This window comes from Engystomops pustulosus, chromosome 4 (assembly GCF_040894005.1).
Source record: "Engystomops pustulosus chromosome 4, aEngPut4.maternal, whole genome shotgun sequence".
NCBI lineage: Eukaryota > Metazoa > Chordata > Amphibia > Anura > Leptodactylidae > Engystomops > Engystomops pustulosus.
In genome coordinates, this window is record NC_092414.1 from 226523207 (window position 1) to 226547541 (window position 24335).

Sequence of the window (24335 nt, forward strand, 5' to 3'; positions counted from 1 at the left end):
TAGTAGTGTCTGGGCTGTGTATATATACAGGTTATGGGGTAGTAGTAGTGTCTGGGCTGTGTATATACAGGTTATGGGGTAGTAGTAGTGTCTGGGCTGTGTATATATACAGGTTATGGGGTAGTAGTAGTGTCTGGGCTGTGTGTATATACAGGTTATGGGGTAGTAGTAGTGTCTGGGCTGTGTATATATATACAGGTTATGGGGCAGTAGTAGTGTCTGGGCTGTGTATATATACAGGTTATGGGGTAGTAGTAGTGTCTGGGCTGTGTGTATATACAGGTTATGGGGTAGTAGTAGTGTCTGGGCTGTGTATATATACAGGTTATGGGGTAGTAGTAGTGTCTGGGCTGTGTATATATACAGGTTATGGGGTAGTAGTAGTGTCTGGGCTGTGTATATACAGGTTATGGGGTAGTAGTAGTGTCTGGGCTGTGTATATATACAGGTTATGGGGTAGTAGTAGTGTCTGGGCTGTGTGTATACGGGGTAGTAGTAGTGTCTGGGCTGTGTGTATATACGGGGCAGTAGTAGTGTCTGGGCTGTGTGTATATACGGGGTAGTAGTAGAGTCTGAGCTGTGTGTATACGGGGCAGTAGTAGTGTCTGGGCTGTGTGTATACGGGGTAGTAGTAGTGTCTGGGCTGTGTGTATATACGGGGCAGTAGTAGTGTCTGGGCTGTGTGTATATACGGGGTAGTAGTAGTGTCTGAGCTGTGTGTATACGGGGTAGTAGTAGTGTCTGGGCTGTGTGTATATACAGGGTAGTAGTAGTGTCTGGGCTGTGTGTATATATAGGGTAGTAGTAGTGTCTGGGCTGTGTATATACGGGGTAGTAGTAGTGTCTGGGCTGTGTATATACGGGGTAGTAGTAGTGTCTGGGCTGTGTATATACGGGGTAGTAGTAGTGTCTGGGCTGTGTGTATATACGGGGTAGTAGTAGAGTCTGAGCTGTGTGTATACGGGGTAGTAGTAGAGTCTGAGCTGTGTATATACGGGGTAGTAGTAGTGTCTGGGCTGTGTGTATACGGGGTAGTAGTAGTGTCTGGGCTGTGTGTATATACGGGGCAGTAGTAGTGTCTGGGCTGTGTGTATATACGGGGTAGTAGTAGTGTCTGGGCTGTGTGTATATACGGGGTAGTAGTAGTGTCTGGGCTGTGTGTATATACGGGGCAGTAGTAGTGTCTGGGCTGTGTGTATATACGGGGTAGTAGTAGTGTCTGAGCTGTGTGTATACGGGGTAGCAGTAGAGTCTCTCTGGCTCCTGTCTCTATCCTCGGGTTCCTGTGAGGACACTGCTTGTTCTGGCTCTTGGTGTTGGGGTTGGGCCTCTAGACGTCACTTTAACAGGAAGTGGAAAGACGCCTGGAATCTATCAGAGTGTTCAGAGACTGCAGGGAGAGGTCCTAAACGCCCCTGGAGACCCCCTGCTCCTCCTGCCTGCAGGGAGAGGTCCTCAACGGCCCCCGGAGACCCCCTGCTCCTCCTGACTGCAGGGAGAGGTCCTCAACGGCCCCTGGAGACCCCCTGCTCCTCCTGCCTGCAGGGAGAGGTCCTCAACGGCCCCCGGAGACCCCCTGCTCCTCCTGACTGCAGGGAGAGGTCCTAAACGCCCCTGGAGACCCCCTGCTCCTCCTGACTGCAGGGAGAGGTCCTAAACGCCCCTGGAGACCCCCTGCTCCTCCTGCCTGCAGGGAGAGGTCCTCAACGGCCCCCGGAGACCCCCTGCTCCTCCTGACTGCAGGGAGAGGTCCTAAACGCCCCTGGAGACCCCCTGCTCCTCCTGACTGCAGGGAGAGGTCCTAAACGGCCTCCAGAGACCCCCTGCTCCTCCTGACTGCAGGGAGAGGTCCTAAACGCCCCTGGAGACCCCTTGCTCCTCCTGACTGCAGGTAGAGGTCCTAAACGGCCTCCAGAGACCCCCTGCTCCTCCTGACTGCAGGGAGAGGTCCTAAACGGCCTCCAGAGACCCCCTGCTCCTCCTGACTGCAGGGAGAGGTCCTAAACGCCCCTGGAGACCCCCTGCTCCTCCTGACCGCAGGGAGAGGTCCTAAACGGCCTCCAGAGACCCCCTGCTCCTCCTGACTGCAGGGAGAGGTCCTAAACGGCCGCCAGAGACCCCTTGCTCCTCCTGACTGCAGGTAGAGGTCCTAAACGCCCCTGGAGACCCCCTGCTCCTCCTGACTGCAGGGAGAGGTCCTAAACGCCCCTGGAGACCCCCTGCTCCTCCTGACTGCAGGGAGAGGTCCTAAACGCCCCTGGAGACCCCCTGCTCCTCCTGACTGCAGGGAGAGGTCCTAAACGCCCCCGGAGACCCCCTGCTCCTCCTGACTGCAGGGAGAGGTCCTAAACGCCCCTGGAGACCCCCTGCTCCTCCTGACTGCAGGGAGAGGTCCTAAACGCCCCCGGAGACCCCCTGCTCCTCCTGACTGCAGGGAGAGGTCCTAAACGCCCCCGGAGACCCCCTGCTCCTCCTGACTGCAGGGAGAGGTCCTAAACGCCCCTGGAGACCCCCTGCTCCTCCTGACTGCAGGGAGAGGTCCTAAACGGCCTCCAGAGACCCCCTGCTCCTCCTGACTGCAGGGAGAGGTCCTAAACGCCCCCGGAGACCCCCTGCTCCTCCTGACTGCAGGGAGAGGTCCTAAACGGCCCCCAGAGACCCCCTGCTCCTCCTGACTGCAGGGAGAGGTCATAAACGGCTTCCAGAGACCCCCTGCTCCTCCTGACTGCAGGGAGAGGTCCTAAACGGCCTCCAGAGACCCCCTGCTCCTCCTGACTGCAGGGAGAGGTCCTAAACGGCCTCCAGAGACCCCCTGCTCCTCCTGACTGCAGGGAGAGGTCCTAAACGGCCTCCAGAGACCCCCTGCTCCTCCTGACTGCAGGGAGAGGTCCTAAACGGCCCCCGGAGACCTCCTGCTCCTCCTGACTGCAGGGAGAGGTCCTAAACGGCCCCCGGAGACCCCCTGCTCCTCCTGACTGCAGGGAGAGGTCCTAAACGCCCCTGGAGACCCCCTGCTCCTCCTGACTGCAGGGAGAGGTCCTAAACGGCCCCCGGAGACCTCCTGCTCCTCCTGACCGCAGGGAGAGGTCCTAAACGGCCTCCAGAGACCCCCTGCTCCTCCTGACTGCAGGGAGAGGTCCTAAACGCCCCTGGAGACCCCCTGCTCCTCCTGACTGCAGGGAGAGGTCCTAAACGCCCCTGGAGACCCCCTGCTCCTCCTGACTGCAGGGAGAGGTCCTAAACGGCCTCCAGAGACCCCCTGCTCCTCCTGACTGCAGGGAGAGGTCCTAAACGGCCTCCAGAGACCCCCTGCTCCTCCTGACTGCATGGAGAGGTCCTGATCTGCTCCCAGAGACCCCCTGCTCCTCCTGACTGCAGGGAGAGGTCCTAAACGGCCCCCAGAGACCCCCTGCGCCTCCTGACTGCAGGGAGAGGTCCTAAACGCCCCTGGCGACCCCCTGCTCCTCCTGACTGCATGGAGAGGTCCTGATCGGCCTCCGGAGACCCCCTGCTCCTCCTGGCTGCGGGGAGAGATCCGTGTGTATATATAGGTCACACTGTATATAAGAGTCACCTGTGTGTATATATAGGTCACACTGTATATAGGAGTCATGTGTGTATAGGTCACACTGTATACAGGAGTCACCTGTGTATATATAGGTCACACTGTATATAGGAGTCGCGTGTATATAGGTCACACTGTATATAGGAGTCGCGTGTGTATATATAGGTCACACTGTATATAGGAGTCATGTGTATATAGGTCACACTGTATATAGGAGTCATGTGTATATAGGTCACACTGTATATAGGAGTCATGTGTATATAGATCACACTGTATATAGGAGTCATGTGTATATAGGTCACACTGTATATAGGAGTCATGTGTGTATATATAGGTCACACTGTATACAGGAGTCACCTGTGTGTATATATAGGTCACACTGTATATAAGAGTCACCTGTGTGTATATATAGGTCACACTGTATATAGGAGTCACATGTGTGTATATAGGTCACACTGTATACAGGAGTCACCTGTGTATATATAGGTCACACTGTATATAGGAGTCATGTGTATATAGATCACACTGTATATAGGAGTCATGTGTATATAGGTCACACTGTATATAGGAGTCATGTGTGTATATATAGGTCACACTGTATACAGGAGTCACCTGTGTGTATATATAGGTCACACTGTATATAGGAGTCACCTGTGTGTATATATAGGTCACACTGTATATAGGAGTCACATGTGTGTATATATAGGTCACACTGTATATAGGAGTCATGTGTATATAGGTCACACTGTATATAGGAGTCATGTGTGTATATATAGGTCACACTGTATACAGGAGTCACCTGTGTGTATATATAGGTCACACTGTATATAAGAGTCACCTGTGTGTATATATAGGTCACACTGTATATAGGAGTCACATGTGTGTATATATAGGTCACACTGTATACAGGAGTCACCTGTGTATATATAGGTCACACTGTATATAGGAGTCATGTGTATATAGGTCACACTGTATATAGGAGTCATGTGTGTATATATAGGTCACACTGTATACAGGAGTCACCTGTGTGTATATATAGGTCACACTGTATATAAGAGTCACCTGTGTGTATATATAGGTCACACTGTATATAGGAGTCACATGTGTGTATATATAGGTCACACTGTATACAGGAGTCACCTGTGTATATATAGGTCACACTGTATATAGGAGTCATGTGTATATAGGTCACACTGTATATAGGAGTCATGTGTGTATATATAGGTCACACTGTATACAGGAGTCACCTGTGTGTATATATAGGTCACACTGTATATAAGAGTCACCTGTGTGTATATATAGGTCACACTGTATATAGGAGTCACATGTGTGTATATATAGGTCACACTGTATACAGGAGTCACCTGTGTATATATAGGTCACACTGTATATAAGAGTCACCTGTGTGTATATATAGGTCACACTGTATATAGGAGTCACATGTGTGTATATATAGGTCACACTGTATACAGGAGTCACCTGTGTATATATAGGTCACACTGTATATAGGAGTCATGTGTATATAGGTCACACTGTATATAGGAGTCATGTGTGTATATATAGGTCACACTGTATACAGGAGTCACCTGTGTGTATATATAGGTCACACTGTATATAAGAGTCACCTGTGTGTATATATAGGTCACACTGTATATAGGAGTCACATGTGTGTATATATAGGTCACACTGTATACAGGAGTCACCTGTGTATATATAGGTCACACTGTATATAGGAGTCATGTGTATATAGGTCACACTGTATATAGGAGTCATGTGTATATAGGTCACACTGTATACAGGAGTCACCTGTGTGTATATATAGGTCACACTGTATATAAGAGTCACCTGTGTATATATAGGTCACACTGTATATAGGAGTCATGTGTATATAGGTCACACTGTATATAGGAGTCATGTGTGTATATATAGGTCACACTGTATACAGGAGTCACCTGTGTGTATATAGGTCACACTGTATATAGGAGTCATGTGTATATAGGTCACACTGTATATAGGAGTCATGTGTGTATATATAGGTCACACTGTATATAGGAGTCACATGTGTGTATATAGGTCACACTGTATACAGGAGTCACCTGTGTATATATAGGTCACACTGTATATAGGAGTCACGTGTGTATATATAGGTCACACTGTATACAGGAGTCACATGTGTGTATATAGGTCACACTGTATACAGGAGTCACCTGTGTATATATAGGTCACACTGTATATAGGAGTCACGTGTGTATATAGATCACACTGTATACAGGAGTCACCTGTGTATATATAGGTCACACTGTATATAGGAGTCACGTGTGTATAGATCACACTGTATATAGGAGTCACGTGTATATAGGTCACACTGTATATAGGAGTCACGTGTGTATATATAGGTCACACTGTATATAGGAGTCACGTGTATATAGGTCACACTGTATATAGGAGTCACGCGTATATAGGTCACACTGTATATAGGAGTCACGTGTATATAGATCACACTGTATATAGGAGTCATGTGTATATAGGTCACACTGTATATAGGAGTCACGCGTATATAGGTCACACTGTATATAGGAGTCATATAGGATATACTATACGTCTCTTCTCTCCAGTTACAGGCTATTATGGCAGGATTGGCCGTCGCTCCTCCAGGTCTTCAGGATCTGATTCCGGTGAGTTGTTGTTTAGGCCATAAGAGACCATTGGTATCTGTGGTGAGGAGGGTGGGAGTGGTGAGGAGGAGGATGGTGGTGGTGGTAGTAGTGGTGGTGGTGAGGAGGAGGATGGTGGTAGTAGTGGTGGTGATGGTTGTGCTAATATCACTTTCCTCTCTGGTTCCAGATCAGCCAGTTCTACATTAATCAGACATGTAAGTGTCCCCTGTGTGTACTATGGTCTCCTGTGTGTACTATGGTCTCCTGTGTGTACTATGGTCCCCTGTGTGTACTATGGTCTCCTGTGTGTACTATGGTCTCCTGTGTGTACTATGGTCTCCTGTGTGTACTATGGTCCCCTGTGTGTACTATGGTCCCCTGTGTGTACTATGGTCTCTTGTGTGTACTATGGTCTCTTGTGTGTACTATGGTCTCTTGTGTGTACTATGGTCTCTTGTGTGTACTATGGTCTCTTGTGTGTACTATGGTCTCTTGTGTGTACTATGGTCTCTTGTGTGTACTATGGTCTCTTGTGTGTACTATGGTCTCTTGTGTGTACTATGGTCCCCTGTGTGTACTATGGTCCCCACCCCCTGTGTGTGCTATGCCCCCCCCTGTGTGTACTATGGTCCCCTGTGTGTACTATGGTCCCCTGTGTGTACTATGGTCCCCTGTGTGTACTATGGTCCCCTGTGTGTACTATGGTCCCCTGTGTGTACTATGGTCCCCTGTGTGTACTATGGTCCCCTGTGTGTACTATGGTCCCCTGTGTGTACTATGGTCCCCTGTGTGTACTATGGTCCCCTGTGTGTACTATGGTCTCCTGTGTGTACTATGGTCCCCTGTGTGTACTATGGTCCCCTGTGTGTACTATGGTCCCCTGTGTGTACTATGGTCTCCTGTGTGTACTATGGTCCCCTGTGTGTACTATGGTCTCTTGTGTGTACTATGGTCTCTTGTGTGTACTATGGTCTCCTGTGTGTACTATGGTCTCCTGTGTGTACTATGGTCCCCTGTGTGTACTATGGTCTCCTGTGTGTACTATGGTCTCCTGTGTGTACTATGGTCTCTTGTGTGTACTATGGTCCCCTGTGTGTACTATGGTCCCCTGTGTGTACTATGGTCTCTTGTGTGTACTATGGTCTCTTGTGTGTACTATGGTCTCTTGTGTGTACTATGGTCTCTTGTGTGTACTATGGTCCCCTGTGTGTACTATGGTCCCCACCCCCTGTGTGTGCTATGCCCCCCCCCCTCTGTGTGTACTATGGTCCCCTGTGTGTACTATGGTCCCCTGTGTGTACTATGGTCCCCTGTGTGTACTATGGTCCCCTGTGTGTACTATGGTCCCCTGTGTGTACTATGGTCTCCTGTGTGTACTATGGTCTCCTGTGTGTACTATGGTCCCCCCCTGTGTGTACTATGGTCCCCTGTGTGTACTATGGTCCCCTGTGTGTACTATGGTCCCCTGTGTGTACTATGGTCCCCTGTGTGTACTATGGTCCCCTGTGTGTACTATGGTCCCCTGTGTGTACTATGGTCCCCTGTGTGTACTATGGTCTCTTGTGTGTACTATGGTCTCTTGTGTGTACTATGGTCTCTTGTGTGTACTATGGTCTCTTGTGTGTACTATGGTCTCTTGTGTGTACTATGGTCCCCCCTGTATGTACTATGGTCCCCTGCGTGTACTATGGTCCGCTGTGTGTACTATGGTCCCCTGTGTGTACTATAGTCCCCTGTGTGTACTATGGTCCCCTGTGTGTACTATGGTCTCCTGTGTGTACTATGGTCTCCTGTGTGTACTATGGTCCCCACCCCCTGTGTGTGCTATGCCCCCCACCCCTGTGTGTACTATGGTCCCCTGTGTGTACTATGGTTCCCCCTGTGTGTACTATGGTCTCTTGTGTGTACTATGGTCTCTTGTGTGTACTATGGTCCCCACCCCCTGTGTGTGCTATGCCCCCCCCTGTGTGTACTATGCCCCCCCCCCTGTGTGTACTATGGTCCCCTGTGTGTACTATGGTCCCCTGTGTGTACTATGGTCCCCTATGTGTACTATGGTCCCCCCTGTGTGTACTATGGTCTCTTATGTGTACTATGGTCCCCACCCCATGTGTGTGCTATGCCCCCCCCCCTGTGTGTACTATGGTCCCCTGTGTGTACTATGGTCCCCTGTGTACTATGGTCCCCTGTGTGTACTATGGTCCTCTGTGTGTACTATGGTCCCCTGTGTGTACTATGGTCCCCTGTGTGTACTATGGTCCCCTGTGTGTACTATGGTCTCCTGTGTGTACTATGGTCTCCTGTGTGTACTATGGTCTCCTGTGTGTACTATGGTGCCCTGTGTGTACTATGGTCTCCTGTGTGTACTATGGTCTCCTGTGTGTACTATGTTCCCCTGTGTGTACTATGGTCCCCTGTGTGTACTATGGTCTCCTGTGTGTACTATGGTCCCCTGTGTGTACAATGGTCCCCTGTGTGTACTATGGTCTCCTGTGTGTACTATGGTCCTCCCCTGTGTGAACTATGGTCCTCCCCTGTGTGAACTATGGTCCTCCCCTGTGTGTACTATGGTCTCCTGTGTGTACTATAGTCCCCTGTGTGTACTATAGTCCCCTGTGTGTACTATGGTCTCCTGTGTGTACTATGGTCTCCTGTGTGAACTATGGTCCTCCCCTGTGTGAACTATGGTCCTCCCCTGTGTGAACTATGGTCCTCCCCTGTGTGAACTATGGTCCTCCCCTGTGTGTACTATGGTCCTCCCCTGTGTGTACTATGGTCCTCCCCTGTGTGTACTATGGTCCTCCCCTGTGTGTACTATGGTCCTCCCCTGTGTGTACTATGGTCCTCCCCTGTGTGTACTATGGTCCTCCCCTGTGTGTACTATGGTCCTCCCCTGTGTGTACTATGGTCCTCCCCTGTGTGTACTATGGTCCTCCCCTGTGTGTACTATGGTCCTCCCCTGTGTGTACTATGGTCCTCCCCTGTGTGTACTATGGTCCTCCCCTGTGTGTACTATGGTCCTCCCCTGTGTGTACTATGGTCCTCCCCTGTGTGTACTATGGTCCTCCCCTGTGTGTACTATGGTCCTCCCCTGTGTGTACTATGGTCCTCCCCTGTGTGTACTATGGTCCTCCCCTGTGTGTACTATGGACCTCCCCTGTGTGTACTATGGTCCTCCCCTGTGTGTACTATGGTCCCCTGTGTACTATGGTCCTCCCCTGTGTGTACTATGGTTCTCCCCTGTGTGTACTATGCCTCCCCCTGTGTGTGCTATGCCCCCCCCCTATGTGTACTATGGTCCCCTGTGTGTACTATGGTACCTTATGTGTACTATGGTCCCCCCTCTGTGTGTACTATGGTCCCCCCCCTGTGTGTACTATGGTCCCCCCCTGTGTGTACTATGGCCCCCCCCTGTGTGTACTATGGTCCCCCCCCTGTGTGTACTATGGCCCCCCCCTGTGTGTACTATGGTCCCCCCCCTGTGTGTACTATGGTCCCCCCCCTGTGTGTACTATGGTCCCCCCCCTGTGTGTACTATGGTCCCCCCCCCCTGTGTGTACTATGGTCCCCTGTGTGTACTATGGTCCCTTATGTATACTATGGTTCCCCCCCCCTGTGTGTACTATGGTCCCCCTCTGTGTACTATGGTCCCCCCCCCCTGTGTGTACTATGGTCCCCTGTGTGTACTATGGTCCCTTATGTGTACTATGGTCCCCCCCCCCCTGTGTGTACTATGGTCCCCCCCTGTGTGTGCTATGCCCCCCCCCCTACCATGTGGAATGAAGCTTTATTGTTAATATTGATTCTTATAACAACCCAACATTTTTAAAATCCAATTGTCACAGAGCCCACAAAAGTTCTGGCTGGGGTTACAATTATAAAATATACAGTTCCAACTTACATACAAATTCAACTTAAGAACAAACCTACAGACCCTATCTTGTATGTAACCCGGGGACTGCCTGTATAGAGAAGTTCTGACCTGTTCTGTCGGGAATAAAGCACTTGGGGTGAGGTAGAAACTTGCTATGATCTCCAGCAGCCTCTTGCTCTGCCTCTGCTCTCTCATTCAGTAGGATCACATAGGACATTATACTGACCTGTACTGATGGGAACAAAGCACTTGGGGTGAGATAGTAGCTTCCCTTTATCTCCAGCAGCCTCTGTCTCGCCTCAGAAGCATCAGCTCCTATAACACATAGATAAGTCCTAACCTGCACTAATGGGGGGGGGGGGGGAGGAGGGGATAAAAACGTCCCATTTTCTGCAGCAGCCTCTGTCGGTCAGGAGCCGCAGCAGCAGGATCATTGTAAAAGCAGTGTGGTGAAATAGAAAACAAATTACTACATGCAGCCACCTATATATGTGCCCTTCTCTCCTCTGCCCCCTGGTAGGGTCACCAGAACCCTATAAGACATCATAGAGGTGGAATAAAGCACTTGGGGTGAGAGAGAAACCTTCTACATGCTCCAGCAGCCTCTGTCTGTAGCTATTTCTCTTGTACACAGGAGAATCGGCAGGATCCTATAGGACATTATACAGAAGTCCTGACTTGTGCTGATAGGAATAAAGCACTTGGGGTGAGATAGGGGATGGGATATTTGTCGCTTTCTATCTACCTGTGAGGTTACTATCTCGCCCTTATTGCTTTACTATTTTTTTATTTATTGAATAGTTAATGGGGAAGTTTACAAGACTTTACATTCAAAGCAACACAGAGGAAATATAAGGACTGTATCTGGTGTTAGGTGTGTAGCATACAGCGAGGCCGGGGCACAGGGACATCTCCGACACACAGTCCCATAGGCTCAAGTGTTGTCTACACGTCATTGGTCTTCTACATGTCATCCACCCCTACACATCATCGGTCTTCTACACATCATCGGTCTTCTACACGTCATCGGTCTTCTACACGTCATCGGTCTTCTACACGTCATCGGTCTTCTACACGTCATCGGTCTTCTACACGTCATCGGTCTTCTACACGTCATCGGTCTTCTGCACGTCATTGGTCTTCTGCACGTCATTGGTCTTCTGCACGTCATTGGTCTTCTGCACGTCATTGGTCTTCTGCATGTCATTGGTCTTCTGCACGTCATTGGTCTTCTGCACGTCATTGGTCTTCTGCACGTCATCGGTCTTCTACACGTCATCGGTCTTCTACACGTCATCGGTCTTCTGCACGTCATTGGTCTTCTGCACGTCATTGGTCTTCTGCACGTCATTGGTCTTCTGCACGTCATCGGTCTTCTACACGTCATCGGTCTTCTACACGTCATCGGTCTTCTACACGTCATCGGTCTTTTACACGTCATCGGTCTTTTACACGTCATCGGCCTTCTACACGTCATCGGCCTTCTACACGTCATCGGCCTTCTACACGTCATCGGCCTTCTACACGTCATCGGCCTTCTACACGTCATCGGCCTTCTACACGTCATCGGCCTTCTACACGTCATCGGCCTTCTACACGTCATCGGCCTTCTACACGTCATGGGTCTTCTACACGTCATGGGTCTTCTACACTTGACATTAGTAGCGGAGCAACAGATTTATGGAACGTGATGACAGAGCAGCAATTATCTGAACGGAGCTTGGAGGGTCAGGGAGGTCACCTTCAGGCCTCGGGAGGGCAGCTGTCAGATCTTCTGAGGGTAGTCACTGAGGACCATGTGAGTGGACTCTCACTTCAGACATCTCGGGTTTTCAGGAACTTCTCTGCTCTATTCCTATGTACTATATTCTTGTAGGCCACAATTGTTTTCACCATGTTCCTCCTCAGTGACACAGAGAAGGCCATCGTCCATCCACCGCATCCCAATGGCTTTCTTGGCCATAAAGTTTCTCTCAAGCTCTTTTTATGGGTGAAGGACTCAATCTTCCTTGTCTAATAAACCCAGTAGACAAATCTTGGGTGTAAGTGTTTGGAGCCTGGATGATGTCCACCACTTGGCTCCAGAATGTCCACCTCAGGGGCTTGGCGGCGGTGGCCTAGTGAGGGTGTCCTGCCCATCTTGTAGAGTCTCGCGGCCTGAGTGTATAATGTACATGAAACGTGTTCATGTGAGGATCCATCACTTCTCCTCGGCTTCCTGTCCACTATAGACCACATAACGTGCACATATACGAGTGATCTCAACCACCTCGCTCCCTGTGTGCATCAGGCAATTGCAGAGATTGAGAGACAGACCTGATAATATTTATTAGGATGGTCGGGACCTATATTTAGAAGAATTTTTTCATATTTCTTGCATCTCTGCAAGAAAAAAGGAGGTCCTTAGACCAGAATTTAAGACTTAACTTTTATTAATCTTAAGATTAGAACTGAATAGTATTTTTCGTATTTTCAATTCAGAAATTGTGTGCTAGTTAGATGTGCAAGTGAGTTAAAATCGTAACGTGGTGGGGGTAGGTACTGTATTAAGTAGGGTAGGGGGGGGGGGTGGGTTGATGGTATTGACTGGAGTGGGTATATTTCACTACCCTGTTATCGTGCGGTTGTAAGATAGCCGCTCTTCAATTAGCCACTCAGCCAGCCAAAATTCCCTATGGTCTCCCTCCTAGAGAGGTGCCTAGCTGCAGTGTGTCGCTGCTGATCGACACAGTGCTAAACTAGCTTGGTCCCACCTCGTGTCACCACTTCTAAAAATGTGAGTATAGACGCTCAGACAGCCCCCCCGACATGTTTCGCCATGATTATGGCGTCCTCAGGGGGTATCGGGGCTGAACTAACGCGCTCGGCGTGTTTCCACTCCTTTTAAAACCTTGTGATATGACATCATTAGTGGGATGGTACGGTCAAGAACCAATCCACAGCCGGTAATTTTGGAAGTACATCAGCTGTTTCCCTACCTACCCACCCCCTGTTCCTGGTTGGCTGTTCACTGTTACCTCATCATAAGGAGATTAGCATTATTCTAATTACATCGGCCGGTTGAGAAAATCTTGCGCATGCGTGCCGACTTAGATATATTCGCATTGCGGATTCCCATTGCGCATGCGTGCCGACTTAGATATATTCGCATCGCGGATTCCCATTGCGCATGCGTGCCGACTTAGATATATTCGCATCGCGGATTCCCATTGCGCATGCGTGCCGACTTAGATATATTCGCATCGCGGATTCCCATTGCGCATGCGTGCCGACTTAGATATTTTCAGTACGGGTTTCACTGTGTTCCGATTGCGCATGCGTGCCGACTTAGGTGTTTACAGCATGGGTTCCTCGGTGTTGAACTCCTCGTGTTGGACGATGACAGAGTGCCTGCGCAAGCGTGCCGACTTAGAAATATACCACACGGGTAAGTATACTTGTAGCTCCTTATTATAAGTATGGATGCTTGTCTCATAGATCTGATGTACAGTTTTTGTCCTTTTTGAGCTGACGGTAATAGTCGTCTTTATACAGAGAAAGGGGTATATTTTAGCCTCATAGTCAAACTAGCCAGTCCCTATTATTCATACAGATGAATCCTTGTCTCTTAGAGTTTTTGTATAGTGGTATTATTGTTGAATTGGCAATAATTATAATGTTTGAGTGGGACAAGGCAGTTTCGATCTTATGCTTTATATGTGTTGTTACTTTTTATTAGTGGAGAAAATGCTTAGTGAGGAACAAGTGGGGAGGGGGCGGGGCTAAGGGATGTATTCTCACCATAAGACTGCTGTTTGTCTATCAGTCTCTTTGGTCAATGTTGTTCTTTTGGTCACAAGGCTCACGATAAGGTACAGTCAGTACCATTAGGAGGGTATAGTGGTTACTAGCACCTGAATTGGTATTTTCAAATTCCAAAATGTGTAGATGATATATTTGGTACAAAGAGTATTGCTATATTCCTTGAGCTACATCTCCATTAGTATTCATAGTGGAAGAGTTACAACTTGAAAAGTGTTAGATAAAGGGGGTAAAAGTGAAGCCCTCGTTCAGACCATATGGGCTTAGGCTTTTAAGTCGATAAATCCACCGAGCTTCTAGTTGCATTAGTTGGCGATCCACGTTGCCCTTTCTAGGACCAGTTTTAAGGGTATCAATTCCCCAAAACCTTAGGTGCTCCATGTCGCCATTATGTTTTAAACGTATGCGTCTGGCTAGAGACGTATCTTTTCCAGTTCGAGTGGCACTGAGGTGGGAAGATATTCTTCTTCTCAATTCCTGGGTTGTCTTCCCTATGTACAGTTTAGGGCAGCTGCATTTTGCGGCATAAACTACATTGGTGGTTTTACAGTTGATGAATTTGCGGATTTCATAACTTTTCTGATCGGGCGGATTGGTGAAGGTTTTGGTTTTCACCATATATTTACAAAAGGTACAAGTTCCACATGAATGCGATCCTTTGTAGCCAATCACTGCCTTTGGATATTTTGTCTGAGAGGTGACTATGTACGAGTAGGTCTCTTAGGTTCTTACCCCTCCGATATGTTATGGCAGGGGAGGGTGGTAAAATGTTTTTAAGATCTTTGTCATTACTCAGGATGGGCCATAAAGATTTTAATACCCCCATCGTAAGTACCGATGCATCTCACTATGTGCGCACCATTTGCTTTAGGTCTATTTGATAGGAGATCCTCTCTTTTAGTAGATTTGGCTCTATGATATGCTTTATGTAAGGTCTTTTTTGGATAGCCCCTCTCTCTAAATCTGGAATAGAGATTGGAGCATTCTCTTTCAAAATCTCCCTCTATGGAGCAATTGCGCCTCGCTCTGAGGTATTGGCCCACTGGTATTCCGCTTCTGAGAGAGTGTGGGTGCCAGCTCTCCCAGTTTAGAAGGTTGTTTGTGGCAGTTTCCTTCCGGTATATAGTCGTATGAAGGTGTCCTGTGTGATCGGTGGTGATAGTGAGATCCAGGAAATTAATTCTATTTTTATTCATTTCTGAGGTGAACTTCATGGCGATGGTGTTTTGATTTAATTTGTGTACGAATTCTTGGAAAAAACATCAATACCCTCACAAGTGAAATAAAAGAAAGGAAACACAGAAAATACATCCGTGACAAAAACGACTTTGAGACAGGTCAAATCTATATGCGCAAACAACATAAGCAGTTTCACACGAGACCTAATAATTTTTCACAAAATACAGAGGCATCTGAAACAGAAACCTCTGGCACGGACGACACTTCCTCTGTATCCTCACAAAGGGGAGGTACTAAACGAAAGGGTAGAAATAGAAATAATCAACAACCAAAGAGAGCACCCCAGACTAGACCAGCAACAAGATGGCAACCAGAAAACTCTCTAACTTACAAAAATTCCTCATTACAGTCACAACCCTCTGTTACCTCTCAAGCGATTGTAAATATCCCCAGATTTGGCACTATTCACCCTCAAACCACTGCACCGCTAGGTCCATCAGCGGTAAACATGGAGAGCCATATACAGACGATGCCAAATATAACAACTACGGGCACTTTGCTCCCTTTAGTGGTAGCAGAGAGCACAATCGCACCACCGAGAACCCCTTTTTTAGGGGGAGGAATACAGCACCCAATCTCGAGAGAAAAAAACAAATGGGGTTTCAATATGAACTAGAGAAAGAAAACATGGATATCTTCCAATTGAATGAAGAAGATAAACTTGTTATTAACCTATCCTCACATAATCTAACCACCGAACAGTTAAGTGTATCAGTTAAAAGGTACCGCCATGGGCACCACTTGCGCACCAACGTACGCGAATCTTTTTCTTGGATGGTGGGAGGACCAGCACATCTTCACTGAAGAATTTACCCCCTATACCAAACACATAATTTTCTGGGGAAGGTATATAGATGACGTGCTGGTCCTCTGGGAGGGAGATGTCCCCACTTTCCAAGAATTCGTACACAAATTAAATCAAAACACCATCGCCATGAAGTTCACCTCAGAAATGAATAAAAATAGAATTAATTTCCTGGATCTCACTATCACCACCGATCACACAGGACACCTTCATACGACTATATACCGGAAGGAAACTGCCACAAACAACCTTCTAAACTGGGAGAGCTGGCACCCACACTCTCTCAGAAGCGGAATACCAGTGGGCCAATACCTCAGAGCGAGGCGCAATTGCTCCATAGAGGGAGATTTTGAAAGAGAATGCTCCAATCTCTATTCCAGATTTAGAGAGAGGGGCTATCCAAAAAAGACCTTACATAAAGCATATCATAGAGCCAAATCTACTAAAAGAGAGGATCTCCTATCAAATAGACCTAAAGCAAATGGTGCGCACATAGTGAGATGCATCGGTACTTACGATGGGGGTATTAAAATCTTTATGGCCCATCCTGAGTAATGACAAAGATCTTAAAAACATTTTACCACCCTCCCCTGCCATAACATATCGGAGGGGTAAGAACCTAAGAGACCTACTCGTACATAGTCACCTCTCAGACAAAATATCCAAAGGCAGTGATTGGCTACAAAGGATCGCATTCATGTGGAACTTGTACCTTTTGTAAATATATGGTGAAAACCAAAACCTTCACCAATCCGCCCGATCAGAAAAGTTATGAAATCCGCAAATTCATCAACTGTAAAACCACCAATGTAGTTTATGCCGCAAAATGCAGCTGCCCTAAACTGTACATAGGGAAGACAACCCAGGAATTGAGAAGAAGAATATCTTCCCACCTCAGTGCCACTCGAACTGGAAAAGATACGTCTCTAGCCAGACGCATACGTTTAAAACATAATGGCGACATGGAGCACCTAAGGTTTTGGGGAATTGATACCCTTAAAACTGGTCCTAGAAAGGGCAACGTGGATCGCCAACTAATGCAACTAGAAGCTCGGTGGATTTATCGACTTAAAAGCCTAAGCCCATATGGTCTGAACGAGGGCTTCACTTTTACCCCCTTTATCTAACACTTTTCAAGTTGTAACTCTTCCACTATGAATACTAATGGAGATGTAGCTCAAGGAATATAGCAATACTCTTTGTACCAAATATATCATCTACACATTTTGGAATTTGAAAATACCAATTCAGGTGCTAGTAACCACTATACCCTCCTAATGGTACTGACTGTACCTTATCGTGAGCCTTGTGACCAAAAGAACAACATTGACCAAAGAGACTGATAGACAAACAGCAGTCTTATGGTGAGAATACATCCCTTAGCCCCGCCCCCTCCCCACTTGTTCCTCACTAAGCATTTTCTCCACTAATAAAAAGTAACAACACATATAAAGCATAAGATCGAAACTGCCTTGTCCCACTCAAACATTATAATTATTGCCAATTCAACAATAATACCACTATACAAAAACTCTAAGAGACAAGGATTCATCTGTATGAATAATAGGGACTGGCTAGTTTGACTATGAGGCTAAAATATACCCCTTTCTCTGTATAAAGACGACTATTACCGTCAGCTCAAAAAGGACAAAAACTGTACATCAGATCTATGAGACAAGCATCCATACTTATAATAAGGAGCTACAAGTATACTTACCCGTGTGGTATATTTCTAAGTCGGCACGCTTGCGCAGGCACTCTGTCATCGTCCAACACGAGGAGTTCAACACCGAGGAACCCATGCTGTAAACACCTAAGTCGGCACGCATGCGCAATCGGAACACAGTGAAACCCGTACTGAAAATATCTAAGTCGGCACGCATGCGCAATGGGAATCCGCGATGCGAATATATCTAAGTCGGCACGCATGCGCAATGGGAATCCGCGATGCGAATATATCTAAGTCGGCACGCATGCGCAATGGGAATCCGCGATGCGAATATATCTAAGTCGGCACGCATGCGCAATGGGAATCCGCAATGCGAATATATCTAAGTCGGCACGCATGCGCAAGATTTTCTCAACCGGCCGATGTAATTAGAATAATGCTAATCTCCTTATGATGAGGTAACAGTGAACAGCCAACCAGGAACAGGGGGTGGGTAGGTAGGGAAACAGCTGATGTACTTCCAAAATTACCGGCTGTGGATTGGTTCTTGACCGTACCATCCCACTAATGATGTCATATCACAAGGTTTTAAAAGGAGTGGAAACACGCCGAGCGCGTTAGTTCAGCCCCGATACCCCCTGAGGACGCCATAATCATGGCGAAACATGTCGGGGGGGCTGTCTGAGCGTCTATACTCACATTTTTAGAAGTGGTGACACGAGGTGGGACCAAGCTAGTTTAGCACTGTGTCGATCAGCAGCGACACACTGCAGCTAGGCACCTCTCTAGGAGGGAGACCATAGGGAATTTTGGCTGGCTGAGTGGCTAATTGAAGAGCGGCTATCTTACAACCGCACGATAACAGGGTAGTGAAATATACCCACTCCAGTCAATACCATCAACCCACCCCCCCCCCCTACCCTACTTAATACAGTACCTACCCCCACCACGTTACGATTTTAACTCACTTGCACATCTAACTAGCACACAATTTCTGAATTGAAAATACGAAAAATACTATTCAGTTCTAATCTTAAGATTAATAAAAGTTAAGTCTTAAATTCTGGTCTAAGGACCTCCTTTTTTCTTGCAGAGATGCAAGAAATCTGAAAAAATTCTGTGTGCATCAGGACATGATCCAGCTGTAGGTATCTGCAGAAGGCAGTTGGTGGGACCTGGTGGTCATCCTGTAGTTCCTGGAAAGATATCAAGGTGTGATAACACTGTGTTGATCCTGCGAAGAGGCAGGAGGATAGAGAATGGGCAACTCTAGAACCATCCACAACCAGGTGTCAGCAAGGTAAGAAGTGGCACCGCACATCGGGTGAGGGGCGTCCGGCAACCAGTGCCCAACACAGTGCAGCTCCCCGGTCAAGCTTAAAGTCCAGCAGAGCTGTGTCACCTTGGTCTTTGTGTCACTATAGCTGGAGATAAAAGGAAGCTTCTATCTCACCCCAAGTGCTTTGTCCCCATCAGTACAGGTCAGTACTTCTTTATAATCTCCTATATGACCCTGCCGATGAGTGATAGAGAGACGCATAAAGAAGCTGCTGGAGATAATAGAAAGCTTCTATCTCACCCCAAGTGCTTTATCCCCATCAATACAGGTCAGTACTTCTTTATAGTGTCCTATATGACCCTGCTGATGCTTCTGAGTCATGGAGAAGAGATACAGAAGGCTGCTGTAGATAATAGAGCGTTTCTATCTCGCCCCAAGTGCTTTGTCCCCATCAGTACAGGTCAGTACTGCTCTATAATGTCTTATATCATCCTGCTGATGCTTCTGAGGGATAGAGAGACACATAAAGAAGCTGCTGGAGATAATAGAAAGCTTCTATCTCGCCCCAAGTGCTTTATTCACTACTGGAGAAAATAGATAAGTCTCTCAGCCATCTAGTATGAGCTGGACATGTTCAGTGGTAGGTAGGAGGTGGACAGGTCTCCATGGTGTTGGTGTTGGTGATGATGTGACTCTACCAGATGAGTGGAGGGGTGACATACATCTATAGGTAGGTACACTGACTTGCGCATTGTTTTAGGTAACAGTACTTTCCAGAGTTACTGCACATACGATTTATTTGGACCAAGTGGAGAACTTCTATACCGGGCAACAGAGAATCGGGAGTGCTGTGGACCTCGGATGGATATCAGTGTGCAGAACGTCCAGGGCTACAATGTCCTCCGCCTTTTCATACCTTCCGACTTCTGCAGCTGGGAAACAAAGGTAAGTCACAGCCAAAACCTGCAGCCCTGGGGGTGAGAGGTTCTGAAGATCGAGCGACCATCAGCCCTGGTCAGCAGTCCATGGAGGGGAGGTCTGCCATGGTATGAGGTTCAGGGTGGATCATAACCTGAGGTCTCAATCTGAACATCGGTGGGAGGAGCCTGATATGAAGGCTTGGGTTTGGTTACTTTACTCGGCCTACAGGGAGGTCTAGGTCTTGAGGTCCTGAGGTCTATATCTTGGGGTCCTGAGGTCTATATCTTGGGGTCCTGAGGTCTAGATCTTGAGGTCCTGAGGTCTAGGTCTTGAGGTCCTGAGGTCTAGATCTTGGGGTCCTGAGGTCTAGATCTTGGGGTCCTGAGGTCTAGGTCTTGAGGTCCTGAGGTCTAGATCTTGGGGTCCTGAGGTCTAGATCTTGGGGTCCTGAGGTCTAGGTCTTGGGGTCCTGAGGTCTAGATCTTGGGGTCCTGAGGTCTAGATCTTGGGGTCCTGAGGTCTAGGTCTTGGGGTCCTGAGGTCTAGATCTTGGGTTCCTGAGGTCTAGGTCTTGAGGTCCTGAGGTCTAGATCTTGGGGTCCTGAGGTCTAGGTCTTGAGGTCCTGAGGTCTAGATCTTGGGGTCCTGAGGTCTAGGTCTTGAGGTCCTGAGGTTTAGGTCTTTGTGTTCTATGAGGTCTGACTATTCTAACCAGGTCTAGATCTTATGATTCTGTGTAAGAAGGTCTCTTGGATGTCCCTCAGTTACAGGTCACGGACTCCTCCGGGAACCTCCTCGGCTACATAGAAAAGAACTGGACCTTCTCTGCTGCATCTTTTAACATCCTGAACCCATCTCATGAGATCTGCCTGAAGGTGAAAGGTCCAGGATGGGGAGAAGGCTTCATGTCTGACCGGGTCTTCCGGGTAAGTGTCCTCCATCAATATCTTCTCTGTAATGGGGACAATCCAGAGCCTGGAGCCAGTAAGATGATGGATTCCTGCCTCCCCCAGGTTCTCTCGGCTGATAAGTCCTTCCTGGTGGGACACATAACACGAGTGTGGAGGGGGATGAGGAAGGAAATGTTCTCCATAAAGGATAAGTTTGTGATCGAATTCCCACTGGACCTGGATGTGACCATGAAAGCCATGGTCATCGCCTGCAACCTCTTCATTGTAAGTATGGGGGCGCCAGAGAGCGAAGGGCTGCAACATAACATCGTAGAATGCTCAGTGATGGCTCCGCTGCTCTCTAGTGATGGATAGGCTGTATTCTCAGTGATGGCACCGCTGCTCTCTAGTGATGGATAGGCTGTATTCTCAGTGATGGCACCGCTACTCTCTAGTGATGGATAGGCTGTATTCTCAGTGATGGCACCGCTGCTCTCTAGTGATGGATAGGCTGTATTCTCAGTGATGGCACCGCTGCTCTCTAGTGATGGATAGGCTGTATTCTCAGTGATGACACCGCTGCTCTCTAGTGATGGATAGGCTGTATTCTCAGTGATGGCACCGCTGCTCTCTAGTGATGGGTAGGCTGTATTCTCAGTGATGGCACCGCTGCTCTCTAGTGATGGATAGGCTGTATTCTCAGTGATGGCACCGCTGCTCTCTAGTGATGGATAGGCTGTATTCTCAGTGATGGCACCGCTGCTCTCTAGTGATGGATAGGCTGTATTCTCAGTGATGGCACCGCTGCTCTCTAGTGATGGATAGGCTGTATTCTCAGTGATGGCACCGCTGCTCTCTAGTGATGGATAGGCTGTATTCTCAGTGATGGCACCGCTGCTCTCTAGTGATGGATAGGCTGTATTCTCAGTGATGGCACCGCTGCTCTCTAGTGATGGATAGGCTGTATTCTCAGTGATGGCACCGCTGCTCTCTAGTGATGGATAGGCTGTATTCTCAGTGATGGCACTGCTGCTCTCTAGTGATGGATAGGCTGTATTCTCAGTGATGGCACCGCTGCTCTCTAGTGATGGATAGGCTGTATTCTCAGTGATGGCACCGCTGCTCTCTAGTGATGGGTAGGCTGTATTCTCAGTGATGGCACCGCTGCTCTCTAGTGATGGATAGGCTGTATTCTCAGTGATGGCACTGCTGCTCTCTAGTGATGGATAGGCTGTATTCTCAGTGATGGCACCGCTGCTCTCTAGTGATGGATAGGCTGTATTCTCAGTGATGGCACCGCTGCTCTCTAGTGATGGATAGGCTGTATTCTCAGTGATGGCACCGCTGCTCTCTAGTGATGGATAGGCTGTATTCTCAGTGATGTCACCGCTGCTCTCTAGTGATGGATAGGCTGTATTCTCAGTGATGACACCGCTGCTCTCTAGTGATGGATAGGCTGTATTCTCAGTGATGGCGCCGCTTATCTCTCTTTTGTATTGCAGGATCTCTTGCAGCATGAGGAGGAGAGGAGTAGTAGTAATAATTCCTGAGGATCCGTCTGCTGGTATTGGAGGAGGTCACTCTGTGTTCTGTACGTTCTGGTGTTGGAGCCTCCTGTAAATATCTTCCATGGAAGGGACCTCGAGCCAGAGACCAATATACATCAATATATTATCCCATGTACCCTCCCACCAGCTCGGGGGCGCCCCTGTACCCTCCCGCCAGCTCGGGGGCGCCCCTGTACCCTCCCGCCAGCTCGGGGGCGCCCCTGTACCCTCCCGCCAGCTCGGGGGTGCCCCTGTACCCTCCCGCCAGCTCGGGGGTGCCCCTGTACCCTCCCGCCAGCTCGGGGGTGCCCATGTACCCTCCCGCCAGCTCGGGGGTGCCCCTGTACCCTCCCGCCAGCTCGAGGGATCAAGAGCAACTGATCACTCCACTGAGGTTACCCGCAACTCAGGTTCCAATGTTCACAAGTGTCTCCTCTCCCCGGCAGCTGGGGGGGGGGGCGCTCCTGTACTCTCCCCGGCAGCTGGGGGGGGGGGGCGCTCCTGTACTCTCCCCGGCAGCTGGGGGGGGGGAGGGGCGCTCCTGTACTCTCCCCGGCAGCTGGGGGGGGGGGGGGCGCTCCTGTACTCTCCCCGGCAGCTGGGGGGGGGGAGGGGCGCTCCTGTACTCTCCCCGGCAGCTGGGGGGGGGGGGGCGCTCCCGTCCAGTGTATGTGTTTTTAGCCTCACATAAATAAATTATTCTTTCTTACTGGTTTCGTGTGTGTGGGGTAATTTGTATCGGGCAGGGGAGGATCACTGCATGGAACGTGGTGGAGATGAGTATATAAAGGGGTTGGCCACTTTTCAATATCTCTTCCAATATGTGTATTGTGAAAGCCACAGCCATTCCCTGTTCTCCTATGCTTCACCCTGCACAGACACAGCTCCCTCTGTCACTGCTCTAGGCCGTCCTCAGGGTGTCACCCCCTGTGCCTCAGGATGACTCATAATCTCCTTCTACAGTCCCTCCTCTTCATCAGAGCTCAGACATGTAAACAAAGATCCACAGAGAGTTCGCAAACAGCAATAAAGTATCAGAACTTCTGAATCACTGAACATTTAAGAATTTTTATTGAGGCAGTAGAGTGTAAAGGAGTGGCCAACCCCTTTAATTTATGCTCAGTTATTCAAACATGTTGGTATATCCTTTGTAACTCAGGATGTCAATGGTTTGCATCTCAGAGATGTAACTAAGGACCTAGGTGACTTAAGAGATCTCCTTCTTCCATGCAGTTTCCATGAGGGAGACGCATCTCTACAGCACATAGATTGCAGAGCTGCTCATGCAGCAGAGCCAAACAGGCTCCAAAGGAGACAATCCGGTCCAGCTGACCCATGGGTCCAGTGCTGAGGTATTAGGACTACAGAAGCGGCCACCAGACAGACCTGCCAGACACACAAGTCGTTGCCAGCCGGTACTTTACTGCTGTTTGGACTGTTTGTCATTAAAGGATCTAAGTTTTTAGCATGTTACTCCAGTGTCTCCCGTGCAATCCTTGCCTGCCGCCAACATCAAGGGCATCCATTCTGCCCCGTGCCAGGGAATGACCACCTATATGCCCCAGGAGTGCCCCAGGGGGTCCATCTACCATACTACTTCCTTCTCTTGCTTTCGCCCTGCTGGACATGATACGCGTGGATGAAAACTAGTTTAGGAGCGAAGATGAGAGGGCAGAGCGGGACCTGGACAAGGACTGTTCTAGCACAGCACAAGAATATAGTGGAGGTATATGAATAATGACACACGTGCAGTTTACCCCGTATACACACCCACCCTCCCCATCTACTCTGCACAGAGTTCCCTATCCAGGACCTGTAGAGCCCATTTACTGATTCCAGATGAGTCTCCTCACAGGTTGGCAGCCTGGATAAGCTCCGCTGCCTCCACGAACCATCCGTAGCCATCTGGTCCAGAAAGTGGTTCTGAGACCCCAGACACCATCACCACCAGCTGCAGGGTTTCCCTAGGACCCATTACTGGAGCTTGGCCCGGGGCGTATCCCAGGGGAACAACTCTTCTCGGACTCCCGGGCCCTATTCACCTTTGAGAAGCCTCCTGGATCCACCACACAGTGATCATCGGCTGTA

The 24335-nt window shown here is 48.7% G+C and overlaps 1 protein-coding gene across 2 annotated transcripts; it reads left to right on the plus strand.

Annotated features, from left to right (window-relative positions):
- The first annotated feature begins 6105 nt into the window (after window positions 1–6105).
- LOC140128405 (phospholipid scramblase 1-like) lies at window positions 6106–22751 on the plus strand. Of its 2 annotated transcripts, XM_072150102.1 has the most exons (6): window positions 6106–6240; window positions 6410–6437; window positions 19650–19834; window positions 20575–20736; window positions 20824–20985; window positions 22203–22749. In XM_072150102.1, exons 1-6 carry the CDS (start codon window positions 6193–6195, stop codon window positions 22248–22250), a joined length of 633 nt encoding a protein of 210 aa, XP_072006203.1. In that variant the 5' UTR covers window positions 6106–6192; the 3' UTR covers window positions 22251–22749. The 2 variants fall into 2 exon arrangements, with proteins under 2 accessions (XP_072006203.1, XP_072006202.1); XM_072150101.1 differs by lacking the exons at window positions 6106–6240; window positions 6410–6437 and adding an exon at window positions 19215–19349 and having other exon boundaries at window positions 22203–22751.
- The last annotated feature ends 1584 nt before the right edge of the window (window positions 22752–24335 follow it).